The following is a 19275-nucleotide window of genomic DNA, read 5'->3' as shown; positions in this document are numbered from 1 at the left end:
AGAGGCGTGCACCTAATAAATGCCATCCTGAAGAGCGTTAAAATAGATTTTGTATTTTGATACTGCCGCCCTAAAGGGCATGAAACTAATTACAGGTAATCATGTATTAAGGATAACGCCTGATGGGTAAAGGATATCGGGACATTATTACCAGGGTCTTTAAAGTAACAGAATGCTTCATAAATAGAGTGAAGAAGGTACATTGTTTCCCTGAGATGGGTAGAGTTACACCGATGAACCTGAAGTCCGTGTATCTTGTCCCTATAAATTCTCTTTTCACCGACAGTGCAAATAATATCCCAAATTTGGCACGCGAGTTTTCAAAATGAGAAATTATAAGACAGACATTCTTTGTATCGTGGTGGTCATCTTTTTGAATCGCACATTGTTTTTCATGATAGACGACGTTTGTCTGACCGACGGTCAGTCGCGTGCGTGCACCGCGGTCAATCAAGTCCAGTCCGAGATCACTCTGGTCATATGAAACGTATACCAGGTGAGATTACAAATGTACGTTTGTTCTACGGTATTTTTTTTTATAGTTCAGTTACTTTATATAGCGACAAACTACATTGAATATTCTGCAATAATACAGCTTGTTCTTCCGTCCGTCCGTCCATTATGTATTAATTTATTGTTAGAGTGGTATACATTTGTGACTTCTACTCGATTTGTTTAGACAAATATAATAGAAGATTAATATTGAAAGTGCAGACGAATTTCCCTAAACAGCAATATATACGTATAATACGCTTAATGAGCTAGCTATACGCATCGTCCGCTCCAAAGTGTCTTTCCATGTGTACTTTTTCTACTGTTCTGAAATGTTACAAATGTATTAGCCGTAATATTGAATAGCAAAGTTCAAGATATAAACAGTTATCATACATTTACAAATTACGTCACATTTCCAGTTGTCATAAATTCACAAATTACGTCACATTATCAATTGTCATACAGCTACATATGACGTCACATTACCAGATGTACAGTTACAAACAACGTCAAATTTGTAAAAAGTAAACTTTATGCAAAGAAAAACTCTGAACATAAGAAACTAATATGGTTCGCCAGCTCTTTACATGACTTCATAGTTCACATGTTCTATACATAGCTGAATGTGGTTCACATAATCTGTAATAACTGAATGTGGATCAACAGTTACGTACATAACTGAATGTGGATCAACAGTTCCGTACATAACTGAATGTCGATCAGCTGTTCCGTACATAACTGAACGTTGATCAACAGTTCCGTACATAACTGAATGTGGATCAACAGTTCCGTACATAAATAAATGTGGATCAACAGTTCCGTACATATTTGAATGTGGATCAACAGGTCCGTACATATTTGAATGTGGATCAACAGGTCCGTACATAATTGAATGTGGATCAACAGTTCCGTACATAACTGAATATGTATCAACAGTTCCGTATATAACTGAATGTCGATCAACAGTTCCGTACATAACTGAATGTCGATCAACAGTTCCGTACATACTGAATGTCGATCAACAGTTCCGTACATAACTGAATGTGGATCAGCAGTTCCGGACATAATTGAATGTGTATCAATAGTTCCGTACATAAGTGAATGTAGATCAACAGTTCCGTACATAATTGAATGTGGATCAACAGTTCCGTACATAACTGAATGTGGATCAACAGTTCCGTACATAATTCAATGTGGATCACCTGTTCTGTGCATGATTCAGTGTAGTTCGTCTACGCAAAACACGCTCGGGAATATTATATCAGCTGTTGTAAAAGAAAGAAGAAAAAAACTTTTATTTGGAGTTGAAAGTTTATGGTTTTCTTTCCGAGGTCAACTTCTCTGTGTGGGTGGTTGTTAATTTTTTTTTTTTTTTTTTTTTTTTTTTTTTTTTTTTTTTTTTGTGTGCGCTTAAATATTTACGCGTTCGCAAGTTAAATACAGGACCGATACTTTTCCTCTTTAACCAATCAGTCACTGACCGTTAAATGTATCTTCCGCGGTTCACCGGTTGGTCGCACGTGAACGGGATGCATGTGTATGATTAGCGAGTTTTATAACAAAGCAAACCTTGATGATCAAGAATGTGGAGACTAATCAGAGGAAACCCAAATACAACCATTCTACTCAGAACCAAATGGTCAAGAGAATGTATTACGAGTCTAGGCTCTTACAAAACGTAACACGAAAAACGTGAAGACATCAAGCCTTGTAAAATTTAATAAATAATTTATTTCCCTAGAAAAACAAGGTAAAAATAAGGAAAAGAATTTACGGGTTTAAGAATCAAATCCAAAATTAATCTAATAATTAAAAAAGTAGAAGTCCTAGTAATAAAAAGTCCTAAATGAAACTGAGTTCATATCCCGATGAAATCCAAAATGGAAGACGGTGACGTCTGTTGTAACCTATGAAGTGATATAGTGTCAACAGTCTCTTGTTCAATCACAGAAAATATTTTGCAAGTTTTTGAATCTGTATAATTTCGATAAATGTCCTTGTCCAAGAACTGATTTAGAGCACTAGTATTTACCAAAACAATTTCTTAAAATCCAAATAATTGGATGAAACTAAAATAGTTGGCTCAAACCGGACACAATATAAAACACCTGAATGTCTCAAGTGTTAAGGCACGAATGACAATTCTTTCTCAATACATCAGAAGCAAGTCTAACTACAACGCAAAACAGATGCCCGGATGAGGGTCACATGGTCATCTTTCTAGAACAAAATAGAAGCTTTTTACATGCCTAACATTATGTACTCATAATATGGTCATAACTGAAATAAATGGTTCTTACTCTGGACAATATTAAATCCAGTAAATAAAGTTACATTACAATATCATGTAATGGAATACAAAATTAAAAGTAACAAATAAACAATTAAATTAAATCAAATATAAATTAAATCAAATATACATAACAAATGTAACCATTCCAGTCAGCACCAGCAGCATGTAACCATTCCAGTCGGCACCAGAAGTCAACAGTATGTGACCATTCCAGTCGGCACCAAAGTCAACAGTATGCAACCTTTCTAGTCGGCACGAAAACTCACAAGTATCTAACCATTCTAGTCAGCACCAAAAGTCAACAGTATCTAACCATTCCAGTCGGCACCAAAAGTCAACAGCATGTAACCATTCCAGTCAGCACCAAAAGTCAACAGTATGTAACCATTCCAGTCGGCACCACAAGTCAACAGTATGTAACCATTCTAGTCGGCACAAAAACTCACAAGTATCTAACCATTCCAGTCGGCACCAAAATTAACAGTATGTAACCATTCCAGTCAGCACCGAAAGTCAACAGTATGTAACCATTCCAGTCGGCACCAAAAGTCAACAGTATGTAATCATTCTAGTCGGCACGAAAACTCACAAGTATCTAACCATTCCAGTCAGCACCAAAAGTCAACAGTATGTAACCATTCCAGTCGGCACCAAAGGTCAACAGTATGTAACCATTCCAGTCAGCACCGAAAGTCAACAGTATGTAACCATTCCAGTCGGCACCAAAGGTCAACAGTATGTAACCATTCCAGTCAGCACCAAAAGTCAACAGTATGTAACCATTCCAGTCGGCACCAAAAGTCAACAGTATGTAACCATTCCAGTTGGCACCAAAAGTCAACAGTATGTAACCATTCCAGTCGGCACCAAAAGTCAACAGTATGTAATCATTCTAGTTGGCACAAAAACTCACAAGTATCTAACCATTCCAGTCAGCACCAAAAGTCAACAGTATGTAACCATTCCAGTCGGTACCAAAGGTCAACAGTATGTAACCATTCCAGTCAGCACCGAAAGTCAACAGCATGTAACCATTCCAGTCAGCACCGAAAGTCAACAGTATGTAACCATTCCAGTCAGCACCGAAAGTCAACAGTATGTAACCATTCCAGTCAGCACCGAAAGTCAACAGTATGTAACCATTCCAGTCGGCACCAAAGGTCAACAGTGTGTAACCATTCCAGTCAGCACCAAAGGTCTAGGTACACACAAGTCAGCACCAAATGGAAGACCACACGAAATTCCATTCAGTACTAAACCCAAACGGTACACGAAATTCATGCCATGGCTGCAGGAAAGGACACACAACTTTTTAGTAAGTGGCAAATGTGAAGGCACACCAAATTCAAACAACAACAGTACTTGCCCATATCATTCAAGAAGTTCAGTAAGCAGGGCAAATGGATGGCACGCAATTCGAGTCAGCAAGCAGGGCAAATGAATGGCACACAATTCGAGTCAGCAAGCAGGGCAAATGAATGGCACACAATTCGAGTCAGCAAGCAGGGCAAATGAATGGCACACAATTCTAGTCAGCAAGCAGGGCAAATGAATGGCACACAATTCGAGTCAGCAAGCAAGGCAAATGAATGGCACACAATTCTAGTCAGCAAGCAGGGCAAATGAATGGCACACAATTCGAGTCAGCAAGCACGGCAAATGAATAGCACACAATACCAGTCAGCAAGCAGGACAAATCAATGGCACACAATTCCATTTAGCAAGATAGATAGATAGATAGATAGATAGACAGACAGACAGACAGACAGATAGATAGATAGATAGATAGATAGATAGATAGATAGATAGATAGATAGATAGAATTCCTTTTAGTGACCATTTCCAGAATAAACTTAATGCGATCGATGATAGTTAAATACTTGATAAGGAATCGACCGTCAATCAATAATTTTATGTGAAAATGATGCAAATTAATTAATATTTTTTAAAGAAAGAAACATGTTTCAAAAGGCAAGCAACAACAAAGACGAGTTTATGTCGGGAAAGAGTTACAATCAGAGAATACTGCTTGATTACAAAACGGCCTATATTGCGTCTGTACCTGGTCATTAAGCGACACCAAACCGCTCCGAAAAGACACCAGACCATTCCGAAACGACATAAGACCGTTCCGAAACGACAATAGACCGTACCGAAACGACATAAGACCGTTACGAAACGACACCGGACAGTACCAAAACGACACCAGACAGTTCCGAAACGACATTAGACAGTTCCGAAACGAAACCACACCGTTCCGAAACAACACCAGACCATTGCGAATCAACATTAGACAGTTCCGAAACGACACCAGATCATTCCGAAACGACACCAGATCATTCCTAAACGGCGTTTGAGTCGCGAAGCGAGATATTACATATACCATGTACTTCAAACTAAATATAATTACTGTGTAGCCAACTTAGTACAGATTGTAATTACTGTGTAACCAACTTAGTACAGATTGTAATTACTGTGTAGCCAACTTAGTACAGATTGTAATTGCTGGGTAGCAAACTTAGTACAGATTGTAATTACTGTGTAGCCAACTTAGTACAGATTGTAATTACTGTCTAGCCAACTTAGTACAGATTGTAATACAAGCAATGAGACTTATGCCTTACATTGTGTTTGTAAATATAGATACAAACAAACGGATGTGCGCTTTACGTTATTATTGTTTATTCTGGCGGTGTTACATTCATTAATTTCCGAATATAAAGTCCGAGTCTGCAATCCGAGGTTATCACATTAAGAAAGAGCGTGTATGCTATACAATTAACGCAGTTAGCACTTTGGTGTCAAACTAAATCAAATTTGATTTGACGATTTCGTTCCCCTAATACCTTTAGTCTTCCAATCTCCTAGAGAACACTTGTAAACGAGTCAACATCTCCTCTAGCAAATTATCTTTATACAAAGGTACCTCCGTCAGACAGTACAGCTTGCTATCATTATAGATGTGGTCAATTCTGACCAGTGACAAGTAGATGTGGTCAATTCTGACCAGTGACAAGTAGTTAAGATAGTAACAGGATTCACATGCTTTCAGAGCATTAACTATATCGCAGAAATAATTTTCTTTTGCGAGGCGTATTATTCATTTGGAAGCTTTACGTTTACTATTTGATATCATTATTTCTTTAGCTAATGCTACTGTCCGATGGAGTTCGGAACTAAAGAGGTTTTGAAGCAGAATTATTCCGGAGTAGAATACGTGCCCGTGCATTGGTACGAACTATTAGTACTTATTCATTCTTGATTTGCGTGAAAACCGATGATGTAATTGAATCTCAGGAAGGTTCAGTGTATGGTTATTTAACCTTGTGACCACAAAGAGTATGGTTTTGTTGCCATCTTGAATTTAGGACGTTTGGATTGGTATTTTCTGTTAAGATGAATTCATTCATTGATTCGTAATTTGTATTTAAATTATTGTGATGAAAGAGACACACACATTATATATATATATATATATATATATATATATATATATATATATATATATATATATATATATATATATATATATATTCAAAAGCCGAAATCTCGTTGAAAATGGTAAAGTTTAACAATGACATAATCCATGATCCTTCCGCGCCGTGTGCAGATTCATGCTGTGAGATTTTGATAGTGACATTACATGTCATACTTACAATACTTGTTAATAATAATAATAATAATAATAATAATAATAACAATAATAATAATAATAATAATAGACCATATGGTACATTCAGCATGGGTCTTACATCATCATCATCAGCAGCAGCAGCAACATTATTATTAATTTTAGTAGTAGTAGTAGTAGAATCAACCTACCTGTGCATGGAACAGGAATTCTAATGGAAAGAGTTGTTGTATATAGAAGAAGATGCAAGAAAACGTTTAATCTCATCCGCCATGTCCAATCTAGGATCTTCGACTGGTACATGGTATTATATTTCCAAATTGGACTATAATGCATCTAGATTTGGAACCAGTCTTGTTCCTTATATTGACTATTCTTCGTACGATGGCATCATCCATAACATTCTTGATCTGTAAAAAAAATTAAAAAAATAATGAAATATGCGTTTTAAGAGCGTGATATAACTTTTTGTCTCTCATAATTTTCTCCCTCAATTAATTGGCTATTTTTCGCTTCCTCTCGTCATCTTTAATTTACATTACGAAATCATTGTAGAAGATTAAGTGGAAATTTTGTTTTCTCTTTATTATATGACATGGCACTTAAAGTAATCATATCTCGTGATTTGTAAAGTCTCGTGATCTGTAAAGTAATCATCGTTAATGATTTGTAAAATGATCATGTTTCGTGATTTGTAAAGTAATCATGGTCCATTATACGCAGTCATGTTACACGATACGTGAGGTAATTTTGCTACACGATACGTGAGGACTTAGCTAGCTTGTTCAGTTTGAATTTTTATTTTCCGTGTCATAACATGTAGACCTACAGCCATATATAGTCTCATAACATGTAAACTGACTACTCAGCCGTCTATATTGGTGACCTCAACAGTCATCACACTGACTAGGGTTGCTCACACTCCCATGAATACGGGGAACACTTGGTAGAGTGGGTGATGAATAATGATCTCCTTCTGAACCACGACTCCAAGAAACCTGGGACCTTTCATTCTGCAAGATGGCAAAAGGACTACGCACCGGAGCTCTGCTGGGTCAGCTCCATTGGTGACCATCCTCAGCCAGTAAGCCAAATTGTTATGACGACTTCCCACACAGTCAGTACAGACCAGTACTTATCCATATTGGACGCCAGCTGCCGGTTATACACAGCGGCGTTGGAACTTCCGCAAAGCAGATTGGACGAACTACACTGACACAACTGGAGCGTAGCATAGTCACTATGCCATCTCGCTACATCCCAATCAAGGAATCCTACCACCGCTTCCAAAGAGACAAATGCAAGACAGTCACTTAGTTTGTCACTCGTGGACATCGTCCAGTCTGTACACCGTGTATGGATGAAGAATCTGGAGACCCAGACATATCATATTATCTGACCGAATCCCTGGACACTGCCAGGAGTACTCGCTGAGAGGAAACTACAGGATCAGTCAACTTTAAGCACTCCAGTCGGAAATGTTAGAGTTTGATTTGAAGACTTGGTACCACTCAACAACCACCAGTTCAAGCTCACCCTGTCGTCAAACCAAATGCTGTAGCTAGCCACTTATTACGAGTGTCAAAAGCACCTCTGGAGAAATAGCACAGACATCACGTACAAGATTGTGGTGACAATACTACCGTTGGAAATCAGATGAACTAGATGAAAATACTCCAGAGGCATTTACAACAGAACATGAAACGGTGATATGCAGCATCAAATCAGGCAAAGCAGCAGGATAATTGAACATTCTGCCTGAGTTCCTGAAACATCTTGGCCTGAAGGCAAAGGCTTGTCACATTTTACACCTGGGTTGTTAGGGAATAGTGCATGCCGACTTTGTGCCGCCAGGCAAAGATTAGTGCTATCCCAAAGCCTGGCAGAGATCCCCACAAAGCGGCGACTTACCGGCCGGTCTCCTTGCTTTCAGTCTGTTTTATGGTATTGGAGCGCCTGAATCTCCAAAGAATTAGTCACGACTTGAAGAATATCATAACTGTTGAGCAGGCATGCTTTAGGCATGGCCGTAGCACTTGCGATCACGTCATTGCGCTGACTACGTTTGCTGAAACCATGTTTCAGAGGAACCTTAAAACTGGAGTTGTTTTACTGGATGTAACAGCGGCATATGACACGATCTGGCATGTAAGGCTGCTGTTGAAAATCTCCAGAGTATTGCCGCGCTGATTAGTCGAGACTATCGAATTGTTTCATCACTACAGGCCCTTCAGGGTGCACATCAGAGAGAGAGAGAGAGAGAGAGAGAGAGAGAGAGAGAGAGAGGGAGAGAGAGAGAGAGAGAGCTGCAGCTCGAGGGGGCGTCAGACTAATGTACTCCCACAAAGGTCTGTTCTTTCGTCAAGTTTGTTCAATGTCAATATCAATTACTTACCTGTAACACAGCTAGGCAAGTTTATGTATGCAAATGACATTGCTATCAGGACCCAAAGTCTCGCATTTACTGAGCTTGAGGGGGTACTGAACAAGGACCTGGAGGAAATGACAGATTTCTTCAAGAAATTGAGTCTACAGCCAAGCGCAACAAAGACAGTCTTCTGCATCATCCAACTTAACAATGCAAATACGAACCATGAACTTTGCATCCTCCTCAATGGGCAGCAAATAAAACACGACCCGACACCAACAGACCTTGGTTAGACTCTGGACAGATCAATGACATTCTACAACCACCTGAAGAAAACTGCAGAGAACCTTAGCACTCGTAACAATCTACTCCGCAAACTGGCTGGTTCAACATGGGGCGCTAGTGTTCAGATACTCAAGACATCAGCAATGGCCCTCTATTATTCGATAGCCGAATATTGCTCTCCTGTCTGGGCTCAGTTATCCTACACTAAGTTAATTGATGTCCAGCTCAACACATCAATGCGCATACTCTCTGGAACACTACCTCCTACTCCTTTACCATGGCTCAGCAACATTCCTCCTCCACATATGCGTCGCCAGGAAGCAGCCACAAAGGTGTTGACTAAGGTCTATGCCAGTGAGAAACCTCCACTCTAATTGGACATCACCTCACATTCAGCAGTCCGCTTGACTTCGATACGTCCAATCTGGTTAGGTTCGTTGCCGGAGGAAATTACAGCTATTTCGGCATGGGTTGTCGAGTGGTCTCCAACAGATGTTGCAAACCACTCTCTCGTAGCTGAGCCATCTGTCTGCCCTCCTGGCTTCAACCTTCCGCGTCATCTTTTGACCACGCTGAACCACTTTCGGACAGGAAAGGATCGTTGTGCAATCAAACTTATCCGATGGGGCCAGACCACTGACTCTTCATGTTGCTGTGGAGATCTTCAGACTATGTCACACATTGTGAACAACTGTCCACTGACAAAGTTCCCCGGTGGATTGCAGGCTCTGCACCTTGCTGATGATGACGTTGTTAAATGTCTGAGCACGCAGTGCACACGATAATAATACTTATGTAGACTGACTGCGAGAGAGTCTTATAACATGTAGACCGACTACCAGTTAGTCTCACAACATGTAGACTTATTGGTAGATACAGTCTTAGAGCATGTAGATTTATAGCTAGATACAGTCTCACAACATGTAGACTTATTGATAGATACAGTCTCACAACATGTAGACTTAGTGCCAGAGATATAGTCTCGCATCATGTAGACTTATTGCTAGATACAGTCTCACAACATGTATACTTATTGATAGATACAGTCTCACAGCATGTAGACTTATTGCTAGATAGATTCTCACAGCATGTAAAAGTTCTAGATACAGTCTCACAACATGTAGACTTAGTGCCAGAGATACAGTCTCACAGCATGTAGACTTGTTGCTGGATATATTCTCACAACACGTAGACTTATTGCTAGATACAGTCTCACAACATGTAGACATATTGCTAGATAAAGTCTCACATCATGTAGACGTAGTGCCAGAGACTCTCACGACATGGATGTGACCGCCAGAGATACAGTCTCATAACATGAGGCAATTAAAATAAGTTCATGTAAAGAAAATTTCCCACATTTCATGCAGAGCTTGTTCATTGTCTCCTTGGATATTTACTCACTATGTCTAAATTTTGTTTAAGAACTCCACACTAATTGTGTACTTATATCTTGTATACACTGCAGCATTTACATTAAAAATGTCAGACGGATTATTACAAGATTGAGCACACACACATACTGCACTAAGGCGGATTAAGACAAGATTGAGCACACACACATACTGCACTAAGGCGGATTAAGACAAGATTGAGCACACAATCATCCTGCACTAAGACGGATTAAGACAAGATTGAGCACACAATCATACTGCACTAAGACGGATTAAGACAAGATTGAGCACACAATCATCCTGCACTAAGACGGATTAATACAAGATTGAGCACACAATCATCCTGCACTAAGACGGATTAAGACAAGATTGAGCACACAATCATCCTGCACTAAGACGGATTAAGACAAGATTGAGCATACACACATACTGCACTAAGAAGATGATATTCCTTAGTGTAAAAAGAAGGATGAAAAGTATTAAAGATATGAACTAACGGCAATAGTATGAACTAATAACAACAGTATGAACTAATAGCAACTATATGAACGTATAGCAACTGTATGAACTGACTGCAACATTGAGAACTAATTACAATATCAAGAACTAATTACAATATTATAAACTAATTACAATATTATGAACTAATTACAATAATATGAACTAAAATCAATTGTATAAACTTATAGCAATATTATGAATATCAATATTATGAACCAAATAGCATTAGTATGAGCTAATAGCAATAGTATGATCCAAATAGCAATAGTATGAACTAATAGCAATAGTATAAACCAACAACAATAGTTATGAAATGAACTACTAGCAATAGTATGAACCAAGCAACAGTATGAACTAATAGCAACAGTATGAACTAGTAGCAATGATATCAACAAATAACAGTATCAACTAATAGCAATACTTTCAGCTAATAGCAATTGTATCAACTAATAGCAATAGTATGAACCAAGCAACAGTATGAACTAATAGCAACAGTATGAACTAGTAGCAATGATATCAACAAATAACAACAGTATCAACTAATAGCAATACTTTCAGCTAATAGCAATTGTATTAACTAATAGCAATAGTTATCCCATTCCACATCTGTATAATAAATCTTCAGTTGAGATATTCGTTCAGTAATCTACAGTAATGTTGACAGCCTCAAATTAAAGATATTTCGATAAATAATTTATTGTAACTTCGATAAATATTCTATATTCCTCTGAATGATTTATATTTGTTATCATCGTCCTTCGTTATTAAGTGGTTTATATATTCCACCCCGTATCGTCAGTACTTCATTAAGTCTTTATAGCCATAACACCAATGATACAGTGTTATTTCCTGAACAATCTCAATGCCATATATACTTATCACTGAAATTCAAAGTGAGGACTTGAAAGTAGTCTAAACGAAACGGAGAAAGATGTATCTGAGGAAGGAAGGAAGGAAATAAATATAGAATGAATTAATATAAATATCAGCTAGATAACTGTTTTCTGACGAGCGACGATTTCTCCTATCGAATTGAATTACATTTTTAAATGAAAATTAATAGTTTGCAATTTCTCTAAAAGTATCTCTATTTTGAGCTCTAATTACTTTTGTAATGGGTTTTCTGGCATGACGATATAGCGTAATGTGCCTTGGGGCACATTCAAGACAAGCATTGATACAGGACTGTTAAAATATGACTGGGTAATACCGAGCACATGCCAACACTAAAGACAGCAATGGACTCTATAATATAGGGTACACGCAACACTATATACGGTCATTGTGTGTGTGTGTGTGTGTGTGTGTGTGTGTGTGTGTGATTTAGGTTTTTAACGCAGATTTAACAATTTGGATCCTATCGCAAAGATGGCTGCGGTGTACCAGTTTATAGTGATGTCTAGCACTGGGGCGTCATGTTGCAGACATGTAGCACCATGCCCCACTCTGTCACATTATCCTGAACCCAAGCCGACCAAGCGAGGCAACGGCTAGTACCACTTTTATTAGACTTTGATATGACTCAACCGGGGTTCCAACCTGCGACCTCATGCATCCTAAGCGGACGGTCTAAACACATAGTCCGCCGGAGCGGTCAACAAACATTGATATAACACTTTAATATTGAACTATGTAATACAGAGTACAGGGCAACACCAACTATTTGTGAGTTGGGTTTTTAACGTAGCTCTAACAATTTGAGTCATATTGCTATAAGGTCTGAAGTTTGGCAGTTTAAAGTGATGTCTAGCACTGTGGCATCATGCCGCAGACATGCAGCATGACGTCAAACCCAGTCACATTATCCTGACGCAAGGCCAACAAGTCCTAACATTAACCTCTTAATGCTGAATGCTAACGAGACAGCTGCTAGTACCATTTTTTATAAATCTTTGATATGACTCGACTGAGGTTCGAACCCGCGACCTCCAGCATCTGAGGCGGACTTTCTAGCCATTTAGGCCACGGAGCGGTTGGCAACACCAAAGACAAGCATTGAAATAACAATGTTAAAATACGGAGTAGATCTATCGTCATACATTTACGGAGATTCAGACACCGTAGAAAAGCCTTGTATCGTTTGCTCTACCGTCATGTTACTTGCGTCCATGTGGTCGTTTGCTATACCGTCATTTGACATGCGTCCATGTGGCCGTTTGCTATACCGTCATTTGACATGCGTCCATGTGGTCGTTTGCTATACAGTCATGTGACATGCGTCCATGTGGTCATTTGCTATACCGTCATTTGACATGCGTCCATGTGGTCGTTTGCTATACAGTCATGTGACATGCGTCCATGTGGTCATTTGCTATACCGTCATGTGACATGCGTTCATGTGGTTGTTTAGTACTCGTCGTATTTGTTTTCAAGTGACAAGAATTCGACCATTTTTTGTCAGAAAAGAAACGCACATTTTGTTAAAGACGTACTACTGCAGGAAGGTGCGTGAGACGGGAAGGGATATGGGAAGGGATTGGTATGGAAAGGGATGGGCGTTTACGGGCGAGATATAGACATATACAATACAAATGGCAGTGTTCGTATTAAGAACATCAGGTTCAGCATTTGCTTTAACTAGGCCAGATGTGAATAAGCCAACAGGAGCACGGTGTTCGGCATTCGGTACCTAAATGAGAAGGGGATGTACGAGCATTATTTTAGCATAGGCGTGGTGTGCATTCAGCATTATTTTAGCATGGGCGTGGTGTGCATTCATTATTATTTTAGCATGGGCGTGGTGTGCATTCATTATTATTTTAGCACTGGCGTGGTGTGCATTCAACATTATTTTAGCATTGGGCGTGGTGTGCATTCATTATTACTTTTGCTAGGGCGAGATGGGGAGGGTGTACGCGCACAAGGTTCAGAATTATTTAACTAGGGAGACAAGGGTTTGTATGAACCCAGCTTTTAGCATATGTTAACCTTTGTTAGGTTAGACCGTGATAGGTTTGCATGATGTAAGCATGCAGGGATAAATACTCATTGTGCTAGAGCGAGATAGGGGTGTACGAACTCGGTTCATCATTCGTCTGTTTGCAAGTGGTATATAGATATAAGCTGTACGAACTCGGTTCATCATTCGTTTTTCTGCAGTGGTATGTAGATACAAGCTGGACGAACCCGGTTCATCATTCGTTTGTTTGCAGTGGTATGTAGATATAGGCTTTCAGAACTCATACGAGTTCATCATTCACTTAGGGAAAACATAACTCATCATTCGCATGGTTGTGCAAAACATAATTCATCATTCACTTGGTTGTGGAAAACATAATTCATCATTCACTTGGTTGTGGAAAACATAATTAATCCTTCGCTTGGTTGTGAAAAACATAATTACATCATTCGTTTGGTTGTGGAAAACATAATTAATCCTTCGTCTGATTAGGGAAAACATAATTCATCATTCGTTTGGTTGTGGAAAACATAATTAATCCTTCGTCTGATTAGGGAAAACGTAATTCATCATTCGTTTGGTTGTGGAAAACATAATTAATCCTTCGTCTGATTAGGGAAAACATAATTCATCATTCGTTTGGTTATGGTATGCAGAGTTGCCATTCTTCTGGTTAGAGACACAGGGTATTCATTCGTTTTGTTACGAAATGCGAGATGATGATATATGCGGAACGAACTCTATTCAATACTCCTATGGCCAAGGCGAGATAGTGGTGTAGGAACACATGGTTCATCATGCTTTTGGCCAATGCGAGATAGTGGTGTAGGAACACATGGTTCATCATGTTTTTGGCCAATGTGAGATAGTGGTGTAGGAACACATGGTTCATCATTTGTTTGGGTAGTACAACAAAGGGTTGTATGCTGCACGAACTCGCTGGTTTGGTTAGTGCAAAAATCGAAGTGAACACAGCATGAAACTGAGAACACATCGTTAGTTTGTTAGGGCAAGGTCGCGATGTACGCAGTAAGAACTTTACGTTTAGAAATGGTTTGGATAGGGCGAGATCGGTATGTATGCAGTAAGAACTCTACGTTTAGCATTAGTTTCAATAGGACGAAATCGGGATGTACACATTAAGAACTCTTAAGTTTAGCATTGGTTTTTATATGACGAGATCGGGATGTACGCAGTAAGAACTCTAAGTTTAGCATTGTTTTTTATAGGACGAAATCGGGATGTACATAGTAAGAACTCTAAGTTTAGCTTTGGTTTTTATAGGACGAGATCGGGATGTACACAGTAAGAACTCTAAGTTTAGCATTGGTTGGATAGGACGAGATCGCGATGTAGGCAATAAGAACTTAGCGTTTAGCATTGGTTTGGATAGAACGAGATCGGGATGTACTCAACAAGAACTCTAAGTTTAGCATTGTCTTGGACAGGACGAGATCGGTATGTATGCAGTATGACCTCTAAGTTTAGCATTGGTTTTAATAGGATGAGATCGCGATGTACGCAATAAGAACTCAACGTTTAGCATTGTTTTTTATAGGACGAGATCGGGATGTACGCAGTAAGAACTCTACGTTTAGAATTTGCTTGGTTAGGACGAAATCGGGATGTTCGCAGTAAGAACTCCAAGTTTAGCATTGGTTTGGATAGGACGAAATCGGGATGTACATAGTAAGAACTCTACGTTTAGAATTTGTCTCGATAGGACGAAATCGGGATGTTCGCAGTAGGAACTCCAAGTTTAGCATTGGTTTGGATAGGACCAGATCGGGATGTACACAGTAAGAACTCTAAGTTTAGCATTGGTTTGGAAAGGACGAAACTCTAAGTTTAGCATTGGTTTGGAAAGGACGAAATCAGGATATATGCAGTATTAGCTCTTAATTCAACATTTGTCTAGTTACAAGGTGAAGCAAGCTATTTATAGGAGAACTATATGTAAATATAATACTGGTCTGGTAGAGCGGAATTAAAACTGATACAACACACATAACTGAACTGTCCATTTTGCGATAATAAAGATTTGTGGCAACGACTAAGGGTACAGAGAGAGAGAGAGAGAACATTTTCTCTAATACTTTGATGTTTCATGGACTTGTGCTATTATTATGCTGTCAGATCTTTCAATTTTAGTAATAATAATAATAATGAGGACTTTGTATAGCGTCTAATGCTTAGAAGTTATAAGCGCTTTACAACATTAGCCAACACCTATAAGATAAAAAATATAAAAAGATATTATTACAAAAAGCAAACACCATGAACTTAAAAAACATAAACAACATGCTGAAAATAGTTAAGGAAGGGAACAGTATTAGGTCTTTAAATTTATTCTTGTAGTCGAAATAATTGAGTTTTAAGAGCACTCTTGAATGGGATCAATGTGTCTTTGTGTCAATATTCAGTGGGCAATTCATTCCACGTTGCTGGCCCTTGTATGCAAAAGAACGCTGTCCATATGACTTTGTTTTCCTTGTGAGAATAATGAGTATACGATTGTCAGAAGAGGAGCGTACGTATCTTGCTGGTGTGTACACATGGATGAGGTCGGATAGGTATGTTGGACTGGAGTCCATCAGTGAAACGTAGCACAGAGAATGGATAGCCAGTGCAGGGTACAGAGCAGCGGAGACGTGTGCTCTGATCGTGATACACTAAGTTTGATCCGAGCAGCTGTATTTTGAATTGTTTGAAGTTTCTGGAGTAGATATTGAGATGAACCTGACAGAATTGAGTTACATTAGTTCAGTCTTGAAAGTACTAATGAACACACAAGTGTTTTAGTGGCATCAGCTAAAAAATGTTTGCAAATGGAGCTGATGCATAACACAGATCAGCTGATGCATAACACAGATCAGCTGATGCATAACACAGATCAGCTGATGCATAACACAGATCAACTGATGCATAACACAGATCAGCTGTGCTGGAGTGTATTCCATTTGCAGACACAATTTGTGTCCTGTTGACCAAGTAGGATTTGAACCACAGTAAAGCTGTATCATGAATGCCAAATACATGCTGGAGACGGTGAAGTAATATATCATGGTCTATTGTGTCAAGTGCTGCAGACAAATAAAGGAGGGTGAGGACTGTAATCTTTCTGCTATCCAAAGCAGAGAGAATGTCATTAACTACTTTTATAAGAGTAGTTTCAGTACTGTGGCAAGAGCGATATGCAGATCGTACATTGCTAAAAAGACTGTTTGAATTCAGATGAGATACAAGTCTGGATAAAACAACTTTTTCTATTTATTTTTTCATATGAATGGGGAGATTAGAAACTGGGCGGAGGTTCTTTAAATCGTTATGGTCGAGTGTTGGTTTCTTCAGCAGAGGCTTTACAATGGCAGTTTTGAAAAATGATGGGAATTCCCCTGATGAGAGAGGGGTATTAATAACATCAGTTAGTGAAGGCAATACTGGATATAATATTGGTGGAAAACTTTATAAATTTGAAATTTGTTAGAATCCTATGTTGCGAAATCTGCCGTAGTTAGCATCTTTCGGTGTACATAATCTAATACGTCAATGGAAAAATTTGATATAATCTACTGATAAATCCACACACGTCATGGGGTGGTCCCACTGTTATCACGTCATAGAGTGGTGCCACTGTTATCTCGTTATGGAGTCGTCCCACCGTTATCATGTTATGGGGTGGTCCCACTGTTATCACGTCATGGGGTGGTCCCACTGTTATCACGTCATAGAGTGGTACCACTGTTATCACGTTATGGAGTGGTCCCACCGTTATCACGTTATGAAGTGCTACCATTGTTATCGTGTCAAGGAGTGGTCCCACTGTTATCACGTCATGGAGTGGTCCCACTGTTATCACGTCATAGAGTGCTATTATTGTTATCACGTCATGGAGTGGTCCCACTGTTATCACGTCATGGAGTGGTCCCACTGTATCACGTCATAGAGTGCTACCATTGTTATCATGTCATGGAGTGGTGCATCTGTTATCACATTATGGAGTGTTACCATTGCGATCACGTTATGAAGTGCTGCCATTGTTATTATTTCATGGAGTGGTGCCTCTGTTACCACGTCATGGAATGCTACCATTGTTATTACTTCATAAAGTGGTGACACTTGTATTATATTCTGAAGTGCCACCACTACTATCGCGTCATGAAAGGTTGTCACTGTTATCACGTCATGGAGTTCACCGTTACGGATCATTGCCATCTCACCTCTGACTGCGTGGGTTTGAGTCTCGGGTTCAGCCAGTGTGGATATGTGAGAAAGCTTGCCAGTAGCTTCTCTTGCGTCGGTGGTTCTTTCTGTGGTTTTCCCGGGTTCTTGCTTAACAATTTTTACTGGTTGCCTTGCCATGTATAGTCTATCATGTGCTGAAACGCTACAACAGCAACATAATCAAGTTACGCTAGTATAATAATACTGGCCCGACCAATGAATGTACTCAGCACAATATCTTTGCTCTCTATCTCTCTCTCTCTCTCTCTCTCGTGCGTTTGAAATGAAAATTCTGTTAATATATTGGAAGGGAGAATGGTAAAACTTCGTATTTATATAGAGGTTAAAAATTACGAGGACAGATTTTGAAACATGCATGTTGCAGATTTCCAAAACTGATTTGCCAAAATGTTACAAAGCCATAAATTGTAATAATACCAGATTCGATGTGTGTGTGTGTGTGTGTGTGTGTGTGTGTGAGAGAGAGAGAGAGAGAGAGAGAGATATCTGGATTTTAATCTAGCTTTAACAATGTGCAGCTTAGTGGTGTCTAGCATTGAGGCATCAGGTCGCATACATGTAGCATGATGTCCCACCCTGTCACTTATCCTGACACCAGGACAACTAGTCCTAACACTAAACTCTTAATGCTGAGCGCTTAGCGAGGCAGATGTTAGTACCATTTTTATAAGTCTTTGATATGACTCGGTCTTGGTTCAAGCCCTCGACCTCCCGCATTCGAAGTGGACACTCTAACCACTAGGCCACCGGAGCAGTCCTCGCTATGAATTTTAATTTTTACTTAAAATTTGCTACAATTGTGTATCCCTAGAATTATCAAATATCACAATGATTGTATTACGCAACGTAAGCTTATTATCATCATCACCATCATCATCATCATCATCATCATCATCATTTTTATTATCATTGTTGTTGTTATTATTATTATTATTATTATTATTATTATATGTTTGTTGTTATTGTTGTATGCTTTTTGCTGCTGTTTATGTTTATTTCTCTTCTTTTCTTTCTATCCAGGGTATGGACTTATAAACTGACTGGCATACATATTATGCGGGACGGACATTTTATGCGGGACAGACATCATATGGAAAGACATTTTGTACGCGACAGATATTTTAAAATGAAAAATAAGTCAAGGAACAGTGCATGTACCGCCAG

At 39.0% G+C, this 19275-nt stretch overlaps 2 protein-coding genes across 2 annotated transcripts in view; one reads left to right on the top strand and one right to left on the bottom strand.

Annotated features, from left to right (window-relative positions):
- Positions 1-8854, bottom strand: part of LOC149789651 (thrombospondin-type laminin G domain and EAR repeat-containing protein-like) — a 42046-nt gene extending 33192 nt beyond the window's left edge. Inside the window, exon 1 of the mRNA XM_089973084.1 lies at positions 8815-8854. Within this exon, the coding sequence (XP_089829210.1) occupies positions 8815-8854 (40 nt within the window). The remainder of the gene's footprint in view (positions 1-8814) is intronic.
- Positions 8855-9095: 241 nt separating this feature from the next.
- Positions 9096-9446, top strand: LOC149789650 (uncharacterized). Its single transcript, XM_089973083.1, has one exon. It carries the CDS (start codon positions 9096-9098, stop codon positions 9444-9446), a length of 351 nt encoding a protein of 116 aa, XP_089829209.1.
- The last annotated feature ends 9829 nt before the right edge of the window (positions 9447-19275 follow it).

Source organism: Sinohyriopsis cumingii, chromosome 10 (assembly GCF_028554795.1).
Source record: "Sinohyriopsis cumingii isolate HCF-2022 chromosome 10, ASM2855479v2, whole genome shotgun sequence".
NCBI classification, from domain to species: Eukaryota; Metazoa; Mollusca; class Bivalvia; order Unionida; family Unionidae; genus Sinohyriopsis; species Sinohyriopsis cumingii.
This window is presented reverse-complemented; position numbering and strand designations above follow the sequence as displayed.

What these genes read in the sequence shown, in the direction of transcription:
- LOC149789650 (XM_089973083.1), top strand. Translation starts at nt 9,096, where the DNA reads ATGACATTCTACAACCACCTGAAGAAAACTGCAGAGAACCTTAGCACT.